At 41.7% G+C, this 22,396-nt stretch overlaps 1 protein-coding gene across 1 annotated transcript in view; it reads right to left on the minus strand.

Moving 5' to 3' along the window:
• Window positions 1–22,396, minus strand: part of PDIA5 (protein disulfide isomerase family A member 5) — a 97,574-nt gene that overhangs the window by 15,744 nt on the left and 59,434 nt on the right. The window contains exons 12-14 of the mRNA XM_058840220.1: window positions 16,135–16,205; window positions 14,693–14,856; window positions 11,963–12,093 (exon numbers count right to left, since the gene is read on the minus strand). Of these exons, the coding sequence (XP_058696203.1) occupies window positions 11,963–12,093; window positions 14,693–14,856; window positions 16,135–16,205 (366 nt within the window). The remainder of the gene's footprint in view (window positions 1–11,962; window positions 12,094–14,692; window positions 14,857–16,134; window positions 16,206–22,396) is intronic.

A 22,396-nucleotide genomic window follows, 5' to 3' on the forward strand; every position in this document is an offset into this window, starting at 1 on the left:
TTCTAGATTCGAAAGTGCAAGGAAAGGAAATGTACTGAGCACGGTACATGAGGATAGGAAGTGTGCAGCCTCCTTACAAAGGATTTTTCAGATGGGCTGCAATGGAAAGAGATTAAACCTGTGGCATATGAAGGTGTGGGTAAAGTGTAAAGAACCAAAAGGTCCTGCCCCTTCTCAGTCACTATGGACTAAACAAGTAGGAAAATTCATTTTAGTTGAATAATTTGGATCCTATGGTAATCACACAGACTTCCTGCAAGGACAAGAAGTGGAGTTTTAACTAAGCAGCAGTGAAAGCAGCACTTCTGGGAGCAGAGCCTTCTAACACAGACGCAGGGCTTTGCTTTAACAATTTTCTTTTTTCATTTTTACAACAGTGTCAAATTTGATCTCAACAGGGTTAAGAGCAGATGTGAACTGAACAGTAATTTCCTGTGCCTGACTTGAGAAATGTGAAAGAAACCTGCTTCTGAAACATACAGCCTTACCACAGTATCCCAATACTGGCACTCAAAACCTTTATCATTCCTGCACATCTCAAGATAACTCCATTTCCTAATGCAGAAACACAGTTGCATCACCTGGTAGGAAAACAAGAGAACTTGACATCTCAGGCACGTGCAGTAGCATGTGCTGAGGCCATTCCCTATTCACAATCAGCAAACAATACAGCTTTAATAGAGCTCTGGCCAGGCACTCAGCTCTGTGCTCAGAATTTGGCTCTCTGGAAGACACGCCATACAGTCCATGGAGGCATCTGCTCCCCCTGACCTGCCAGGGCACAAGGGCTGCCTGCTTAAATCACAGGTCCCTGGATCCACGTGAAACACCTGCAACAGAGGAGTTCTGAAGTTCTCTTTGCCTTTGTACTGCAAATTTAAAAATTTACACAAAGCCAGTATTTTCTACAAGGTTTTTCTCCACCATTCATATTGTAAAGTTGGTAGGAGATGTGGTACAGTCACAGCAGGCACCATCACATTCCTCACCTTGAAAACCAAGTAGCTCTCAACTGAGCCAGTAGATGAGAAATATGGTTTCTGTGGGAAAAATTCAAGAGCAATGGCTGATGAACAGCAGATGAGGGAAATCAAGCAAGCAAGCAGGCTTCACTCAGAGCCATTATCACTGAGGGGAGAGAGAGTCAGATTAAATCTCCTTTAATTAGAGAGGCATTTAAAGGAAAGTTAGTGGGTCTTTAGGGAGATGAAGTGATGGAAAATATATAACCCAGATTATTTTCCATGGACTGGATTTACTGATAGCAGGAACAATCTCAAGGTACAGTACCTTCTCAGGGTATCTTTGAGGAAAGACCCAAGGATTTGCATTGGTCAGCATTGGTTTGGGCACAGAAAGGGGCTGGAACTTCATTCTCGTGGAAAAACTGCTTTGAGGACTGTGAAGAAGTAAAGAACTGCAGGGTAGAGCTGGATGTGATTTCCAAAATGATGCCACAACACATTTGTTACACGATGTACAACAAAGATAGTACACGGGGAAATAGAAAAACTTAAGTAAGTGTTCACATCACCTTGTAAACTGATTTGTTTTTTAAACAAAAAGCAAACTGAGGAAAAAAATAATATAAACACATTTTCCAAGGTTAAGAATGACACAAGACTGATATGATGTCGTAGCATTTGATAAATTTTCAGACATAATAATACCCTGTGAAAAGATTTTCCATAATTGCAGGATCCCATGGGATGCAAAAGGGATGCAAAGAGGATTTCAAAGCAGTGGAACAACCTCTTGAATAACCTACATGTCTTTATTACATTAAAATGGAGGACTTTTCATTGAACAGTGCTTCCTTTCTTTATCAATTGTTAAGAGACAACAGTGAGTCAAAAGTAAAACTTAAGAGATTCTTAAAACTTCCGTGTACTAAGGTATTAGGACCAGATGGCAATTCTAAAGATGTCTTGAGAGTAGTGCATGAAACAGATGCACCCTGTTGTACAACAGTCACCTCATTACATTTAAAATAAAATTGTGGCAAATTTTCAAAACTGCCGAAAGGAATCAAGTCCTCTTTCCAAAAACATAGGTTTCTATTTGCTTAAATATGAAAAAAGATCCTTTAAGTTACTTCATGCTTTGTTTAATTTGAAACTACAAAGCCCAGCAATATAATATAACCTCTCTACAGCTGAACAGTATAAGGTTAATTCAGTTTCTTTAGAAGAGTGGAAGCTGTATTAGCATAGCACATAGAAGAAAGTGAAGCTGTTTTTTAATGAATATAAATCAAAAGCTAACAATTTGTACAAAATAGATAAAGGAAACAAATGGACATCAAAGCAGTATCTACAGTCAGCAGAGGTAATAATGATGTTTTAAGTATATAAGGGGCTTTATATGTATTAGAAGCAAAAGAAATCCAAACAATGCTAGCAATATAGCTTTGAAAGAAAATGATGAAGTTGTCAAAAGGAATTTCACTGAATATATAAATTAAGAGAGTAAGCAGATGTGGAGAGGGCCTCTATGCCTGGCACCTCTGAAATGCTCTTTGCAGTTCTGGGCTCACAAATCAACAGTGAGTTCAAACTGGAGGGGATTCAGAAGACCCATAAGAAAAACAACAGAACTGAAAGATGTGTTTCATGGCAAAAGGAGTCAGGAAGCTCAGTGTGTCAACAGATTAAATCCAAAGATTAAGAAGTGATAGAAATTGAGAAAAGTCAGTCTTTAAATTTCATTATAACAAGCTATTCAAGCTGGCTGCCAGAGGCTGAGTAAGCTCCAGAGCTGGCTGCATGCTGCAGCCAGTCAAATTTAGATGGAAATTCACATTCCCCATCACTAGTGATTTTTAGTCTGAAAGGAAATGGTTTTCTAAAAGAGAAGCTTTCACACAGTGGCTCTCTACCTGATCAGAAGACAGCTGTCCTTGACTTGCATCACTGAGCTGAGACTGCTACAGCAGTGCCATGGGCTGGCTGTCCTCGTGTCACCATCTCCGAGCGGCCGGAGCTGCAGGAGCCCAGCACTGCCCGTGGGTCAGGCAAGGACAACAGCCCCTGCCAACCCTAACCTGAGCAGCCCAACTAGAACACTACAGCAGCACAGATCAGGCATTTGGACTTGAGAAAGCACTACCTTATACCTTCTGCCCATCATTAATACATAATGATTTATAACCCTACCATGTTGTTGCCGTGCGTGCATTTAGCATCTCGTACATAACAAAATCTTGATAAATAAAGTAACAAAGTCATATGCATATATTTCACATGAGATTTTTTTTTCCAAGGAGACGGTTTAAACACGCACACATTTTAATGTAGACTGCTTTGATATTAAATACACTAACTTAAACTGTCAGTACTTTCATAACAAGGTCCTGGCCAAGTCCTTAGAGGAGATCTGAAAGCCCAGTGATTTGTGAGATTGTGGCATTTGTGCTGTCTGTGCTCTACCCTCAGCATGAGAAAGGTCTCTGCTCCCCCCTCAGCCCCCGGCTTCCTTTAGTACCTCTTGACGGGTGATCTCAAATGCTTTAACTAATATCAATTAATTACACTTCAAATTGCCCCTAAGAGAGACAGACGTGATTATCCCCCTCTGTCATTACATCCAAGGTTAAATAGAGTCAGGAAGAGGTTAAGTGACTCACAGGGTTCACAATCCTGCCTGACAGGGAGCCGAGCTGCAAGGTGCTGACTCCATTTGTTCAGCTGTGAAACCATCAGGGCCTCAGAGGGCTCAGCACGTGGCAGGATGGAGCCCTCAGCGTGCAAAGTGCAGAGAATGACTTTCCAATTCCCCATCTCTGCTTGAAATCATCACCGTTTAAATAACAGGGGTAGATAGTGCCCTCTGTTATTGGTTTTTAAATGACTGCAATTCTGAGCAAGTGCAAGCAGCAACTCTGCACAGCTATCAAAACTCAGCTTGTACACCGCAGAGTCAAGCAAAGCCTGTTTCCACTTCAAAAAGTTCCAAGCTATTAACTAGAATTAAAACAAGAATATTACTTGGTCAATCAAGGAAAGACAGGCCACAGACAGTAATTGCACAGATAAGAGCTGAAAAAGGGTATACTGCTTAAACCAATGCAATTTGTGTGGCTACAGGAGTTACTGAATCCACAGGCAGATTTGAGAAAGGCATTTGGAGATGTAAGTGAAAGGTTAATTCACTTTGTTTTACCAGTAGAGAACTGGAGTGCCTTTTTATTTCATGTCTGGACCCAAAGCTCATTTGATGACATGACCTGACACTGTAGTATAATCATATCTCTAAGACATGAGACACTTGTAATTGAAGTAGGGTGACGTGCCCTGTGATTTGAAAAATGTTACAAGGTTTTCAGTTAAGCATAAGGTCAACCAAGGCTTGTTTGACTATTCTTAACAACAGGCAAACTACTCCAGATTTTACAGCCTGCTGGTAGATTTTGTTGAGTTTTTTCCCAAGCTATCTGAACTCTTATTTTGTAACACCTTGGAGGTACACAAACGAGACAAAACATACAAAACCCAAATTATTGGGAAAACATACCCATGAGACATGAACAATTGCAACAGCAGCAACAAAGTCATCAGAATCACGTCAATTTGCAAAGTGAGGAGTAAAAAGACTCAGCACAAAATTCCCAGACTGTTCCATCCACTACAAAAAGCAAAGATATGACTGACTGCACTGAATTACAAATGACATGCCAGCACTTGGCATTTGGCAACAAGCAATCATTTGAGATGGAAAGCTGCACAGCAAGTCACCTGTGGACAGAAAGGGTATAAAGGTCAACAGATGCACCCAGAGCAAACCTGGGTGCCAGTTCCAGCAGACCTGCATTTTCCACTGTCTCACTGGCCTGCATAGCTCGAACAAAGCTGGCAGCAGCAGTTAAACAAGCCAGCATCAGCCCTGGTTAACTGCAAACAGTTATAGAGCAAACAAAATAATTTTGCCATCTGACATGCCAGTGGACACTACTAATAGAAGACACACTACTGAGTTAGCAGCAGCCAGCAGATCACTGGAATTTCAGCTTCACTGATGCTTAAAAGCAGCTACTGTCAAGACAATGTTATACATCACCAAAAAAAATCATTTGTCTTATTGGAAATGGGTTTCATGACAATGCATAAGGATGGGTGGCATATTCATAATCTCTTAATGTACCCACAGTGACACTGCACCAACATAGCTGTGTGTCTGTGGGGAGAGAATTCCACAGGGCAAGGGCACACACTTCCCTCCTCTTCACTCCTCACAAGCTGGAGCTGTTTATATACAGGCAATATTCTGCACACCACATCAAGCAGCTGTAGCATTTTAGGGTTACAAAACAAGAGGAGCTGGATCACCCCAACAACTTTTAGTTTAATGTCACCACTCCACCACAGCCACTGTGAGCACTGTGATGGTTGTGCACAGTCTGGGAAGTGCCTCAACTTCTGAGCTGAGAGCAGTTCAAACTGTTCTCTCAGCGCTCATTATTCTCCTCAGCACAAACACTGGGGCTAAGAGCAGTTCTGCCAGCCTGACTGCAGAGACCACTCTATAAATTCATCCTTTATCAAACGCAGCCTGTTAAGGGGCTCTGTGGCATCAGCACTATTTACAGTGACAGGAACACACCTTGGTAATGCGCCTGTAACAAGAGCACCACTGATGCAGGAGAGAAAGCAGTTAGTGGCAGAGCTAACATATCAAAATTCTGCAGTGCCAGCCCACACAGGATTTAAAGCCTCATTATCAGAGGGTCCATACCTTGCCTCTGCCTCAGTCAACAACCAGAAAATCCTTCCTGCAAGGGTTTTTGCCTTGAAAGGGATTCTTTCTGTTCAGCATGTTTTTAATAATTTTTTGATAGCGTAAGCTTCATTTACAAACACGCACATTTTGTTCAGGCTCTTTGATACAGCCATCTAATCAAAACTTAATAAGATGTGCTTGCAAGTGACAGGAAAACCTCTTGGTGGGAGCCAATCTGAGGCCATTGTGGGACACTAAATTCATCTCTGCTGCTGCTTTGCTCCGCACATCTGAACTCATGAACTCAATTGTCGAGTATGTTCTCCCCCTCTGTGCATGCTTCATACAGAACGATGTCACCCAAGTCTGCTGAGTGACCCAGCAGAGACCCAGACTGCTCATCTCAGGCCCAGCAGCCACAGGCTGAAGCCTCACAGCCAATAGAATTTGTCATGTTTTCCTACAGCAATGCATCTTAACCAAAACACAGCATTAACTCCCCAAAACTGCCTACGCAAAGGCTGAGATATGGTGCAACCAGCTTTGTCCAAGCTTGCTCCAAAAAATAGGAATGATGAAAAGGAAACACTACTGCTTCCTTCAGAACAGCCTTTTGATGACAGCCTGGGTCCCAGGGCGGGAGGAGCACACCGCCCTCCTGGCTGTCAGCATTTTCAGCTAAAAGCCATGTGCACCTGTGTGCTCAGTGTGACCCACGCTGGCAAGGACTCTCAGTCAAGTGCTTTTTGTCATTGGATATTCCTTGATGTGTAACTTGGACAGAAGAAACCAAGCAGTTTTTGTTGCGAAAACACAAAGAAGTAGCACACCAGGATACAGAATAATTAATATTTTGAACAAACTTTGTGGGTAAAATGAATGCAGGTTTGCTTAGCTCTCAGTATTTTATGCACTCCTGATGAAACACACAGGGATGGGCATGACTCATTTAGTCAGATCCCTGTCTGTTTTCTTACTGCTGAGGAAAGTCCTACCTGATTTCCCACTTACTTCTTAATGGTAGCCAGGAGTTGACCCATCAGGCAGCAATGATGTCAATATTCCTGCTTCATTCTCTCTGTTTTACATCACAATGATACCCAGCTACTATCTCCCACAAACACCTTAGATCAACACCCAGCCTTTTAATGGCTCCCAAAAAACATCCCAAAGTCATCTGGGACTTTATCAGATGCAACACAGATTTGGCACCTTCATTCACTTCTTCCAGCCCTGAAAGAAAAACCCTACAACAAAGTTTAAGTGAAGAACCAAGGAGGTCCATGTCTCCAACTGCACATCCTCTTGCAGAAGTACAGCCACTTGCTCCATCCAAAAATACCTCATTAAAACCATCCTCAGGATGGTTTACTTCTGGGTGTTCTCTGGGTAACCCCTGTGGGTCAGGCTTCACCAGAAAATAACTTTTTCTAGCTGATGAAATTCATTTCCAGTGAAGTGAAAGTTTCAGTGCTGAACACAAAACCGGAAATCAGCTCCCAGCAAAGCATTTATTAAAAAATACCCATTCTGTGAACCCTGTTGAGTCCCACAAATTGAGGCCATTTGGCAAGTCAATAACATTGGCAACTGCCCCCCTTATGAACCATTAAAAAGGAGCATTTTCTCCCGATTACTTCCCATTGCTGCTGAAAGTCTTTATTTTTTTAAAAGTGCTTATTAACCCATGTTTTGACACTAAAAGTAGAAACAGAATGAATTTTATAAGTGCTGAGTCCTGCCATTAAAAGTGACTGATCTAAAACCAGAGTGCCCTCCCCCCCATCATTTGGACCTGTTAATGACTGGTGTATTGTATATAATTCCTTTCTGACACAGTTGATTCATTTGTAGTCTCCTTGGAAGCAGCAATCTCAACCAAAAAATTACATTCTTGTAACTCAAAAGAGAACATTTTCTGTTTCTGTGCAAGAATTAGCAGGGGCTGTTATTAAGCCTTTCCTGTTTAGGGAAAATCAGAACTGGATGAGAAGGGGAAAAAACAACCCAAACCACAATCAACAAAACCAAACCCCAAACCAAATAAAAACCCACTGTATCTCAAACTCCAGTATAACTATTCCTAGAAATACTAGGAATTATAATAGTATTGCTGTGTTGGAAGGAACTTGTGGAGATCATCTAGTCTAACTCCCTTGCTCAAAACAGGGTCAACTATAGCAGGTTGCCCAGCACTGTCTCCAGCTGGGTTTTGAACATCTCCAAGGATGGAGCTTCTTGGGTCAATTTGTTCAAGTATTCAACCACAACCACAGTAAAAAAAACACCACTTCCTCTAAATGTTTAATCAAACTTTCCTGTGTTTCAATTTGAGCCCTTTGCCTCTTGTCCTTTCCCTGGGCACTGCAGAGAAGAGTTTCACCTAGCTTCAATCATTCTTTTTTTACCCCTTAATTCTGTTTGAGTAACACAGAAAAACATCTCCAACCACAAAGACATTATTTACTGGAATTTTTGTTACCCTTTGTGATTCTGACAACTAATCACAACCAACTGCTTCTATTTTGCACAGTTTTAAGTGCTACAGTAGTAGGAGGTTAAAATTTAATGCATTGTCAAAGTCAAATCTCAATTATCTGGAATAACGGAGTGGAGAGAGCACATAAAAGTAAAAATGCAAATAAAACACATGCAGATAAGCTATATGAATAGGGAGGACATAAGAGAAAGAAGAAAGAAAAGACAGGGCACTGATCCCAGAAGAGGCACCGATGCAAACGGGTCGGCCCAGGACACCTCGCTTTAGTGCTGCAAGTGTTGAACCAAGCTCTGGGTGTAGAGCACAGACCTACAGCCACTGCCCTCTCAACCCTGCCTGGTTCAGCACCGCAGTCCACCTGCTCTTGTGCATTTGGGTCACTTCCCAATACAGTCTGTAGCCCCCAAATCCTGATCATCCATGCACCAGCTTCCGTGTGCATACCAAACCATACTCGGACTAGTTGTCTCCTCTCCACATTTCTGGACAAAACCAAACAGTTATAAAAGTCAACCTGAAGCAGCTGATGGAACCCAGTACTCCAAGGACTGGAGGATGGAAAAAGTACCTTCACAAATCCCATAAACTCTCCCCAAAAGCTTCTCAAATGCTGGTGCATTAATCCTAGTGCATTCAAATACTTCTCCAACCCCTCACAGTAGTTCCCACACACACCTGAGGCTTCATGCTTCCCTTCTGAAGATGGTATCATTTTCCCTTTATTTTAGGCATTTTGAACTTAAAGGTACATGAGTGGGATGACAATTACATCTTCACAAGAACTGCACAAGAGTCCAGAGAAGAGCTGAGCCAGGTGCTGTGCAGCAGAGATGCAAGCAGCCTGCCCCAAGTCCTATCCCTGAGTAGCTCTAACACATGCCAGCCCACACTCCAGCCTGTGTGGCATGGTACAGAACTACCCAAGGGACATCTGGATAAAGAATCTGGTCCCATTATTGGCACAAATAGCACTGGGTTTTCTGCAGCAGACACTTTTTCCCAAGTCAGTGTTAGGAACCTGCCTGCTGCCCCAAATCAGTCATTACAGCATACACAGATGCCACCAGACAGGAATGTGAATGTGAAATCAAGTCCACAGGAGTGGACATTTTCCCCCAGTAGTTTCCAGAGTCTTGATTCTGATTCTCAGTCCTTAAAATATTCCACAGACATGAGGAATAACCTTTACGCTTCACCCATATTCCAGGAGACAGAGTAATGAGTTCCCTATCTTTTCCACGTGGATGTAGCAGTCTCCTCCAGAGCTAAATCACTGTGAAGCACTGTTCAGTACCATTAAGGCCCTGCTCAGCTCAGCCCTGAGTTACTGGCACAGCAGCAGATTGGTGGCTCTCCTATACATATTAAGTAATTTGGACTGGAAGCTGCCACAGGAAAGACAGATCTCATTTTAATTTGCATCTAAGATATATATCTGTGGCCTTTGCCTAAAGGTTTGTCACTCTAGCTGAAAGCTTGACAAAGGTCAGAATACTCAACTTTCTGCTTTAAATTCTAATGACAGATGAGAGATACATTTCTTAGCATAAATATTTATATATAAACATACTTTATATATGCATGTATACACACCCCCCCAATCCTAAAATATCTCAGCATATGTGTAAGTGTAACAAATACTGCCACGGAGTCACAAGTGAATGGAGTAGCATACTGTAAGTCTGCCCTGACCCAAGATGTGGATTTGAATAGAAAAAGAAAATTATTTGAGGTAATGGGACCTTGAAATTTTAGCGGTGTTCCTTCTGCACTAAAATAAACAAGATTAATTGGCAATGTAGGCTCCAAGAAGTCTCAAGACTGAGAAGATGGTAAACAAAAGCTAATCTATCAAATTTATCAGGAAGTAAATTATCACTTCACAAAAGCCGAAAAAATACAGTGACTTGAGTCATTGTAATTATTCTACTCCATTAAAGTTTATTTCATAGAAAACAGAGGTCTAAAATACTCATCTGGTACTTTCCCTTGCACTCAACAAAGTGCAGGCTCGTTGCACTCCCTATGTGTGCCTGCTTTGTGCTTTGCTCACAGACACTTCCACATTTAGAGAGAACAAATCTGACAAATCAGAAACTGTGCGTGACCCATGTACTGACACCATAACAGCAATGCTGTCTGAGGAGTCATGAGAAGGCCAGACAGGATTCCAGTTAACACCTCTCTGGCCTGTATATAGGTGGTCTCATGCAGCACTGCGTCAAAAACAGTGCAAAAATGTGTCTGAAGTGCAACCTCAAAAGACCAAACAGTTTTACATCATGCAAGCCTTGCTTTTACAGCCTGCTTATACAGAAAGGGCCAGGCTGATCTTTACTCACCCCTTCTGAAGTAAGGGTGGAAGTCAAACAGCAAAAAATTAGCCCATCAGGCAAGTTGCCTCACACTTTCAACTCTGGGAGCTGGATACTCATCACAAACAGAGTCTTTGCTTTAAATGTGGCCATAAAAAGAATCAAGAATCTAACTGTCTTAAAAAGATGCAGCTAAAAACCAAAAGTGAAATAAATCCCTCTTATGCAGGAAGTCACTAATCGGGTAAAGAGAACTCAAGAGACAGTGAACTCCTAAATCTCACCATTTCATGTGCAGTCATTTGATCTTAAAATTACAATTTGCTCTTAACCAGCTGAGTTCCATGAATCAGAAACTCCTGGCACATGGGCAATTTTTAGTCAATAGGTGGTGGGAGCTGGACTGGAAAAGGGATTACGTCCCGTTCTGTTTTCTTTTACAAGCTTCCAGAAATCTCCCTCCTGAACTGCATCCCTGCTTTCTCCCACATCCCTTCGTATGAGCCCCAAAGCATTCATGCTTAATTCTCTAACAGAAAAGCAAAATAAGGGGCTGCCTGATTAAACATTAGGGAACTTTTTCTCTCTTTATGGAAAATACCTTTGATTTAATGGGAACAAGTTGGTAACTGTTTATCTGAAGGTTATCCGCTAATTGCTGGCCATGTGATATGGAAGAAATATTTTTGCATCTGGGGGTGCTGAGTCATTGTACCATAAAGGCACATTAATGGTATATAATATTAAATTCCTGGATTATCTTCTCCCTTGGATAAACCCCTCAAAAGTTAAGAACTTGTACCTAGTCTGCTTGTCTCTGGGACAGCACAGGAAAACAGAAGATGTCCCTCTCATCCACCTTATTTATAAAAGGCCTGATTCTAAACTTCTCCAGAAATACTCTCAGGAGCTTCAAATACAAAGTGATTATGTGATGCATGCAAAACAATCTGGGAGGAGGAAGCTATGCCCCTATTCCCAGTGGAGACATAAATGCAGATTTATTACAGACAGAATTTATTCCATCAAAATTTGTTCACCACGTCGTAGACTGATTCCTCCTACACTACTGTATTGATTTCACTACTGAAGTGTTGCACTAATGAATCAGGCTCTCCATGTCCACTGTGCTACTATAAAGGATCACATTTTGTTATATGGACCATAAAATGCAGCAGAGGAAAATAAATCTGTTTTGTTTTTGTACTGCTGCCTGCTTTGGTGTCTGCATTAAATAATATAACCATTATATACTGTTTTGTTTCCATTTATAAAGTTACAAATTACGATCCCAATGATGATCCCATGCACTTATATTCAGAATCAGCTCTTTATCCTTAAAAGTCTGAGGCCAGTGAGGGAATTAATTCAGGATTTCATAGTAAATGTAGGGCTTATAAAACCCATCCTCATAGAGAGGTTATTTACTCACATGGTGCATAGAACATGACAAGGGTGTGCTTCTTCTTCTTCAAGGACTCCCTGAAGTCTTCTCCAGCAAGGTGGATAACACTGGTCTGTTTTTCTTCCCATGCAGGCTCAGGTGGAGGTGGTGCTTCAGGACTAGAAAAGAAAGACAATTAAATTGGTTTGAAAATGTCTCTGGAAGCAGATAAAGGGACAGCATCATCTTGGTCATAATTAGCATGAGAGAACTGATGTGAAAAATCCTTCAGGGTGCCTGTGCAGTAGAAAGACATACTTGATATTTCCAACACCAGGCAACAGCAAAGAAGATGCAAGTTAATTTCTGGAACTCATTAAAAATATAATTTAAGTGACTGTAGTCAGGCATATGAGTAGAAATGTCAAATAAAGACTTCCTACATTGCATCCAGCATCTGGGTGGAAAAAACATTGATACAATCCACAGGCATGAACTGAGAACAGCAAGCAGGTGGAATCAAAAGGCTACTGATACAGAACAGCATCTTCCATTCAAACATCCTTTTTGTACTCTTTATAGCTATCATTCAAACTTCTGTAAAGAATTTCATGACCTTCTGTAGAATTCAGATATTAAAGCCAGGATGCAAAAATCAGCATCGTTCTACTTGGAATACTGGGGGTGACTGAACCGGAATATTTTACTTTGGTAAAGAGAATGTCAGGTTTCAATTATGACTGCACATACTGGCTAGATCAGAGCAATCCCGCACACCTAGAGCGCCTCTAACAAAAATTCTGCTATTCACTAGCTCACAGACCTTTCTCAGACTCATTAAATTCATTCCTGCTGTATCTTAAACAGTGATTACTTACATAAAATCATCAGAATGGTGCCACGGTATAAAGACCTTCATATGTCGCCTTGGTAATAAATTAGCTTTTCAGACTTTCCTGACACTTTGAATGACACCATTTTAAGTTGTATCAGGTACATAAAAACCAAATGGAGAAAAACTCAATTTTTAAAGTCCTTCTCAAGGTCACTTGGTGGACATTCATTGTATTTCCACCATTACTGATTTTCCAGTTTTTAGAGAAAGATGTGTTTCACAGAAAGAGTTAGAATCTGAGTTACACAGTGTGTCCTTTAGCTGAATTCCTCCATGAACACAGTTGTTGTGAGCTATCACTGATTACAGTTACAGAGGTGTGCCTTACTGTCACACAAACTTTTCCACGCTGACCTGGAATAAGCTACCCTGCAACTGGTAACAACCCAGTGTGGCAGCACAATCACCAGAGAGGAACCACAGCCAAAACTCACATGGCTGCAACCACCCATTGAGACAGGTCGCCACAAGCTGTACTTTTATCACCAGCCTGCACCCCAGATGCATCCCTATTTCCACCAGCTTCAGTGCAGCTGTGTCAATTCTATCCCTGGTCAGAAAATAAGGACGTTACTCTACTGCATCTCTAGCTGGGAGAACATCCAGGAGACAAGAGCAGGAGACAAACAGGTGGGCTTCACCTGTATTACTGACTAGCTGAGGCTGCAGACAGAAGTCTTCAAGATGCATAGCAGGATCCAGAAGAATTAACACCACTTCCCTGTTCCTCATTGCTAATTCACCTACCAGTATGTACAGGCAGCACCAGCCTGACTGTTTAACTCACTACAAATTACACAATGCTCAAAAGAGTCGAGCAAAGCAGTGAAATGAGGACAATGACTTCATGTACAATATGGATACAGCAGCCTGCAGCCTGCATGGGCAGGGAGGCCAAGGGAGTACTATGTCTTAAAGTAAAATACAGATAAAGCTTCTCAGGATGCAACAACGACACTGCCAGACCATATCTATTACCTGCTTCAAGGCAGTCAGAGATGTAATGAGAAAAAAAAAGAAAAAAAAAAAAGGAGAGAGAAAGAAGCAAAGCGAAACCAAAAACCCACCACACAACCTCCTCCCCCACCAAATAAGAAGGGGAAACTAAAGATTACATTCCTCATGCCAACTGCATGTAATAGTTAAATGATTAAAATATTCACAAAACTCTGGCAGGTTTTCTTCCCCTTGACTAATGCAGAAAATACATTAGGCTTACAGTACCTAAAGAAAATGCATATTTTATATATATATATGCATACTTTTACATATATGCATATATAATACATACTTAAAGAGAGAATTGTACCGCAAATTTAATTTGAAATGGAATTGCTGTAATAATTTTCATATCAAACTTAATTCTGCATATTTCAGCACACCACCCAAGAAATGTTTGTTAGTGCACTCAAAGGTGCTAGTTTTGCTGGTCTCACTGGCTTTCCTTCAGCCCCCCGTGGGTGGAATTCTAGGCATTGGCTCTGAAATGTTGGAAAGAGAAAAGTACAACTGTAGAAATTCAGTTACTAACACTGAGATCTGCTGCTTTGTATAAAGAAGGAACAACAAATGCTCTATTTATTTTTCAGAGCCATTGCTATTCCTTCTCCAGGGAAAAGCTTAAGGTGTATTTGAAAAATATTTATTTCGGGAAAGAAATACTGGGGCAGCCATGAAAAACCCCATAGCAAGTAAAGGATTTGGTGTATTAGAGACCATAATTAACATACATGTTTCTGTGGGTTTGAATACTGGAATTCAATGTAATTTTGTTAGCAAAGGACTTAGGCAGTGTTGAAACTTCACTCAGTTCCTCACCAAAGCCATCTGAAGGAGTCACTAACCAGGAACCCAAATACTATCTTAGAATCCCCAAAACTTACTTTTGCAGCCAGTCAATGATCTTCTTCTTTGTTCTGAGGTGCGGCAGAGTGTATTTCTCCTCTCCATCCTTAAAATACTTCAAAGTAGGAAACCCTGAGATGTGGTATCTTTCTGCCAGTGCCTTGTTGACAGTAGCATCGACTGCTGCAAGGACCCCCGGACTCTGAAACAGAGATCACCTCCTGTAAATCCCAGCCACACACACACCCCTTCAGCAGGAAACAGTGGAGGCAATCACTCGTGGTCTAGGTGTCTTCGCTGCCTCTAGGACAAGAGGACATAGTCTTAAGCTGTGCCAGGGGAGGCTCAGGTTGGACATGAGTAAGAATTTTTTCACAAATAAAGTGATTAGACAGGGAGATGGTGGAGTCACCATCCCTGGAGGTGTTTAAGGTAAGACTGGAAGTGGCACTTGGTGGCATGGTCTAGTTGACATGGTACTGCTCGGTCATGGGTTGGACTTGGTTTCAGTGTCCTTTTCCTACCTGATTAAATCCATGATTTTGTGCACAGACATACAGAAAGACACAGAGGATTGACACAAAACCAGAAAGGGACATACTATGGACTAAATGTTACCAGAATTTTACCTGTTCCCCTCCCATTTCTGATGGATTCTCTTTATATAATCCACCTTATAATGCTTAAGAGCCATTCCCAGATATTGCATTTCCTCCAACAAATCCCTGTTTCTCCCAGAAGAAACAAGCACTGCTGAAGATAAGTTTACTTTAAGGCAAATTCATCTTTCCCTAACTTGTGGGCATCTTTTCATGGACCACCTTTAGACATACAGGAGAACAGGCATTTGTAGAGTGTGATTCATCGGATCTTTGTTCTTCTCATCTCCTCCCTCTCCAACAGCAACAAAGGAACTCTAGATGTCTCCACAGAAGATGCTTAAGGCATGGGGCAGACCAATTCCACTTCTCCTACATGGCATACACAGCATGAGACTGAATCAATAACACTAATACTTGTATTATTGGATCTCTCTTCTACAGCCATGCTGATGGAGCACTTACGATGAAGCTAATGGAGTGGTGCAACCATTAAAAACAGAGTATTTGAAACAGGGATCAGCCCCTTTTGTTTTTTTCCAAATCTAATTCATAAATAAAAGCCTATGTTTCTTCACATTCAATGCCTTTAAGTAAGGGGGAAAAAATCCATTTTTGGATTTGATCATATTATGTATAAGGCCTACAGCAGAATACATAAACATTTTTCGATTTTGTTTTCGTTCAAGACAGAATGTTCTTTCTCAGACTTTGGCAGGGCTCATGCATTAGCGATGAGACTGTACTTTGGAAGCACATTTTGAAGGGTCCTGTGGGAGGATGAGAACAGCTGAATTTGTTGTAGGGAGAAAAGTCACTTTTATTACTCTAGTTATTTATTACTGATTATTTGAAGGACATAATAAAGGAAATTAGCTTACATCACTGGTCACATGGAGAAACTCTGCAGCCTTCTCATATTCTGGCTTCATTTTCTTACAATGCCCACACCCTGCCAAAAAAAAAATACAATTAAGTTGTATACACCATGGTTATTCATTGACCCATCCAGCCATTATCATAATCCAAAACCATGCAGTAAAGATTTACTAGAATTTTATATGCATTTTACTTCATATATTTGTAAAGCCTTAGTAAGATATAGGATTTTTTCCAAAATGGCCACAATAGTTTAAACAAAGAATTTAATCTATTAAAAATAGTAGTAATAATACAGCCCCAGTTTCACATCCACACTTCTATCCTTACAAAAAGTAAGGAAAGTATATACAAAATACAAATACAAATCGTATAAACATTTGTCAAGCCCATTGCTTCTAGCATACTCTTGAGCAAGGCACAACCTCACCCATTTCAGTTTCCAAATCTTTATCTACTTTAGAAAGAAACAACACAGCTCCTCACATGACTTTGTGACTTTCAGTGGAGGCTTACACTAGCACAGCTTCATAGAGTAATATAATTTGAATTCAACTGCACTGATAATAAGCCCCGTTTTACAGTGGTGCAGCATGTCCCTCTAGCAAGGATTTGCACTGATTTAATCACATCAGTGTAATTACACCACCACATATGTTCCCAACATAAGCAGGATCTGTAAAACTGAGATAATGGTGCTTTCTCGCTTGTGCGAAGTTCTCCAGAGATCTGCCATTACTTCACTGCTAAGTGCTGACATTACAATAAAGTAAAATGAATGCATGAGTGAGAAAAGCAGACTTAGAATAAATTATTTGGGTGTAAATTAAACTGCTTTCAGCTGGTGCAGTTGCTTGCAGGCAGGGCTTTCAGGCCCAGGCGAGGGTCCTGCACCTCTGGTGCGATGCTGGGCCTCAGTGACAGCCCCTTCCCTGTCCCCAGGGGCCTGGCACAATGGCAGCCCCAGTGGGACAGTGCACAGGGAGGAGAGGCTGGGGTGAACACCCAGCACGGGGAGGGGAGGGTCTGACTGGAGGTGCAGGGAGCTGGGACAAGGCACTGGCATGGCCCTGGCACCCTGCAATCCCCGTGCAGTGCCTTGCTGCACCTCTCCCCCGTCTGCAGCAGCAGCCAGCTCGCTTTCCTGAGCTGTTATTGTTGGAATGGGCACTTGAAAGCCCAGACTTTGCTGAGCTTTTGAAAGTTGCATCAGAAGATACAGCTAGAAATGTGTTTCAATGCATGCCAGCAAAAGCTGACTATGAGGTGTTCGGGTAACAGGGCTGGGGCTATTTTTACACCATTGTCCAAAAGAAAATAAACCAAAGACTCTGAACCTCACTGCTGCTTTGTTTCCCTCTAATGGGATGACTGCTGAAGCCAGCAGACACAAACTTGGGCCTGAACTCAACCAGACAAGCACGTTTTATACAGCACAAGTCAAAGAGTGAGTGCAGCCAAGAAACAATAAGACATCCAGGTATAAGTAACTTCACCAGGGCAAACAGAGCTTCAGCCACCACAGCACATCATGGAACACTTACAGGGCATGTTTATAGAACAGGCTGAATACATTTGAACAACTGCAAATCCCAGCTAAGAATTACAGCAAATACCAAAGCAGTTGATCTCAGACCAACTCCTGTTCAAACACCAGCTACAGTCCATACTGCTTAGTCATCTGCACAGACACCACAGCACTGAACAGCCCTATGCCATTCTTTTAAGCAAAAAACAGTAACGTGGTAGGAGCAGCAGAACAAGGGGAGCTCAGCTGGTGGAGAAAGCTTTGCCTTAATTTTACTCCGTGGTGTGACAATGCTGGGAACCTGATGCAACAGCTTCACAGGTGAATTCAGGAAGAAGCTGGGACAGGCTGAGGAAGAATTACTGTCTCAGCACTGCTTATCTTGGTTAAAAGCACAAAAGAGGCTGGCAAAATGATTTATTTGCCACCCACAGAAAACTTGCAGGCATATGGCTTTGTGTAAGGGGCTGACAGATCCCTCTGACACCTGCCCAACTTGATTTATTTCTCCTTTTAGAAGCAGGGAACTTTATTCATTTTGTGCTCTTCCTCACTTCTAACCAAAGGGCACCTCAACTCCTAGTTCAGATAGCTGGGAACCCCTCTGAATTAGGTAGCTTAAATTTGTACAAACAATGACTTTCTGCAGGGCTAACTTCACCTTGGTGGGCTTTACACAGTGTGTCCCTTAGCCACAGCAAGATTCATGCTGTGCTGTAGCTACAGTATCCATATAATCTGCACTACATTCCAATTATATTACAATCATTAATGAGATCTGATCAACCAAAGGCATAAATGAACCAGAGTTTTCACAAAGCTATGCAGAGGGAAAAAAACCCCAAACCAATAATGCAGACACATTTTGCCCAGGAAATGAAAAAATATCCAAAGCATCTGAAATTCATGTAAGTAATATTTTGGATCAAGATATCCAGACCATGGAATGTCACTGTTCCAGGTTCTTTCATGAACATCACACATACACAGCACTACTGACTGTCACAAAGCTAACTCACTCAGGCTTAAAACAAAGGGAAGCAACATCAGATCTTTTAAAAGGCACTTAAATGCAAACTGACGTCTTCAAATCTTTATCATGAATGCTTGTTCTACCCCTGACAGAGGACAGCATGATGTATCAGTCTGGAAAAAAGTCACAATATTAAACTGAACCTGAGAGAAGAACAACAAATTTTAAGAGCTTCTCAATAAACGGTGCTTTTCTGGCTGTCTTCATGAGAATTTTGCTATTGTGAGCTACAGCCTATTTTCACCTACCATTCCAGAAAAGGGGAGATACAAATTACAAGTCAGACCTACAAATTGCAAATCAATTAATCTCTCCTATGATAATTTATCCTATCTTTGAATAATCCTGTGAAGATTGCCATTAAATTCTTGAGGCCAACGAAAAGTTATTTAAATTAATTCCAAGGTCACTGCCTCTCCTTTGATTGCTACATTGGGTTGCTCAGCAGCAGCTTCATCCCTCTGTGCTAAGGTCCTCTAGTTTTAGATGCTTTCTGTTCATAAAATGAGTGGGGAAAATAACAACAACCCTACAGGTCCTGAGCCCAGATGCTCCTATGTGCTGCTGCAGCAATGGAAGGAGCCCGTAAGTCTGCAGTGGGCATCTTTGACAGATGGGCTTCTAGAAGATGCACTGTCCTGTTAAGTGTTTAATGACATTAAAACTAAAAGACTAAGCAAGGGAAGAGACCTGTTCAATCCCAGGTGAGAAGAAAGGCTGCAGTCAACACAAGGATGTCTTCTGCCTACTCCCAAGCACTGCCATCCTCTGAGCCTTCAAGGGTCATGTCTGGTGGGAACATCCAAGGGTCTATCCAAGGGGACTCCCACAGGCTCAGTCTTTTCTTGCAAAAGACAAGAAGCTACTCTGGAGGTGCAAGACAGTTACTCTCCATCTGGCAGCAGAAACCAGTCCAAGTTCAATGCCTGGTTCTGCTGACCAGCTCAGGACAACTCCTCTGACCTCTCACACCTCATCTTGCTCTTCTTGCACAAAACAAGTCCCAGGCTGCTAGGGCCAAGGCTTGGATAAAAAGAGCACACAGGTAAGCAAAAAGGAAGTGCTACAAGATGGGGAAAAGAAGTCAAAACTTAAAACAATCAGTGCTAGGACATCTGGTACGCACCCTTGCTAGCCATTTTTAAAACAGATGTCTAAATGAAGCAAGAATTCTGCTTTTCCAGTTTATTTATAATCAATCTTCCCATTTGCACTGCGCAGATGGGGAGATAAGCAGCTCCTTCCTTTGGTGCAGTCATTGTCACACAGCTTAGCTGAGCTGCACCCCAGACAATGGTGATCAAAGGTCTCCATGTCACCTCGGTGCAGACAAGTCACCTCCCCCCAGGATCCCACTGCAGGGCAGAGTACAACACTTGCTCAGCACTTTGTCCTCTGTAGAGTGTGACCATATGCAAATGTAGAGGCAAAGGCCAAGTGTGGACAGAGCAATGCTGAAGTGGAAGGGTGAGCAGCACATGGATAAAGGAAAGCCTAACAAACATACCAAACAACTCTTTTTCCAAGGAAGTATCTGTATTTGTTTATAGCAGCCTGTTTGCCACCATGACAAAGACTTTCAACACAATTGCTCCAAACCTTTTCAGAAATGAATTAATACAAGTACTTCTACTGTTAAAACCAAGCTTTATAAGCAGAAAATCAGTCAAGCAGCTCCAGCTAAGCTCCTGCATATACTGTCTTAGTGATGTCCCAAGAATATAAATCTCAGTTTCTCTCTGTCATTCAGTTTGCTTCTTTCAGGTTATTATGACTATATAAATAGATGCCATGCTTTTGACCATGTCTCTCATTTCAAGACAACGTTGTCTGAGGATCTGAAGTGTGCGTGACAAGGAAGAGATAAAAGACAACATCCAGGCAGTTGTGAAGAAGTAATTTCTGACATCAAGAACCCCAGAGGTAAACTAAATTGCAAATAAAGATTTTAAAGAATCATTACATTTCTGTCATCAACAGACTGCTCAAATACTGTTATCATGTACCAGCTATTTATTGTATCATGCCAGCTCTATATCCATCTATAGCTGCATACCAAAAATACCTCCATTAGCCTGATGAGAAAATGAATTTGAAACACAAAACATGTCCTGCTTTCAGCAAGTGGGCCACTGGCAGTTCAGAATACACTCGTAGAAGATTTACAGACAACTTCAGGATGAGAAAAAAGTAAGTCAAAAATTTCCAATGCGCCTGTGCTCTCTAAACATTTAACAGCTGGGATAACACCATTGGTTTCTCCATTCTTAATCCCAGAGGAGCAGTGACCTCTGAAAAAAACAGAATAGCCAGTTCTTACAAGTTAACATTGTTAACTTTGAGCTTGCATCCCTACATATAAAAGCAGGAGTTTCTACATGGAGCAGGGGAGACACAGTCCTTGCAGCCACAGGCATGACACACAAATCCCAGCCAGCCCTCTTACCATCCATGCAATAACACAAATGTATTCTCTTCTGCCATGGAAGTCTGTAACATGCAAAGACTTCTCACGCATCACATAAAAGAGGATCTCTCAGGTCTGACATGAGGCAGTTTTCAGTTCCTTCACCGGTGTAGGAGAGCATAAACTACAACAGCTGCAGACTCCCTTGCATAATTTAGCCATCTGCATTGCAGACATCTGATGGAAAATCATCCACAAATTTGGCAGGGAGGGAGGATGACAAAAGCAGCTGTTTCTCCGTGTAATCACAGGTATGAATTTGCAATCATGTTGGCTGCATGTTCACTTAATAGTCACAATAGTCAGCGCAGTCAGGCCATGCCATGATCTCCATGCATAAAAATCCTCCCAAAAACCAAAAATTAAACAAAAAACAAAAACATCTTAAGACGGATCAGGAGTACAAGGAATTTTGCACAACCTTTTCCCTCTGAGTACTTACTCCCTCCAAACTATGCATCTTATCACCAGCAGCACTACACACCCAGGTAAAATTCCAGATACTTAAAAGACAATGATGTTTCAAGTCTTGATGCTTTCTTAAAAGAGGCACATCTTCAACATCTTTAACATGATATTGAATTCAGATTTCCAGCAGCTAGAAATGTGTGCACACATACACAAATCCAGACACCTCACCCCCAATACTGTATTTGTAAAGGCAGGTTTGATTCCAGCAGGCATTACATTGCTTAGAGATCAGCGACAAGCAAACAGCTTTACGGCTTTACGGAAGACAAAGCCTATGAAAGGTCAGTCTGGAAAAGACTCTGAGGAACTAGAAATACAGAATTAGAAGGAAAATACTTAAGCAGTTTGGATTATTGCAGTCATGCCACACTGCTGCGGTTGCAGCTGAACACCGTGGCTGCGTGGGCTGCACAGTTCATCCCAGAGCACTGCAGAGACTCGGCCCCGCCATTATCACCATCTCACTGGCACTACCACGGACTCGGAGTGCAGGCAATCTGTGGGGGCAATGAGCTGTGCAAATCAAATCCCAGCATGGGCACACAGAAGAAAGTCCCTCCCAGCTTCCAGGAGCCCTTCAATGTGAAGTTGGGGCACAAAATCGTTACAAATTGGTTACTCATTCTCCTGTCTGTATGACCTGCTGAGGTGGTAGTGACCCAAACCCAGACACCATCTTGTCTTTTCTATGCTCTAACTGCTCAGGAGAGGAGTCATAACAGTTTTAGACAGTTGTAGTATGAGTTAAAACTATTTACTTATTTT

The sequence above is a fragment of the Poecile atricapillus genome, chromosome 5, assembly GCF_030490865.1.
Source record: "Poecile atricapillus isolate bPoeAtr1 chromosome 5, bPoeAtr1.hap1, whole genome shotgun sequence".
NCBI classification, from domain to species: Eukaryota; Metazoa; Chordata; class Aves; order Passeriformes; family Paridae; genus Poecile; species Poecile atricapillus.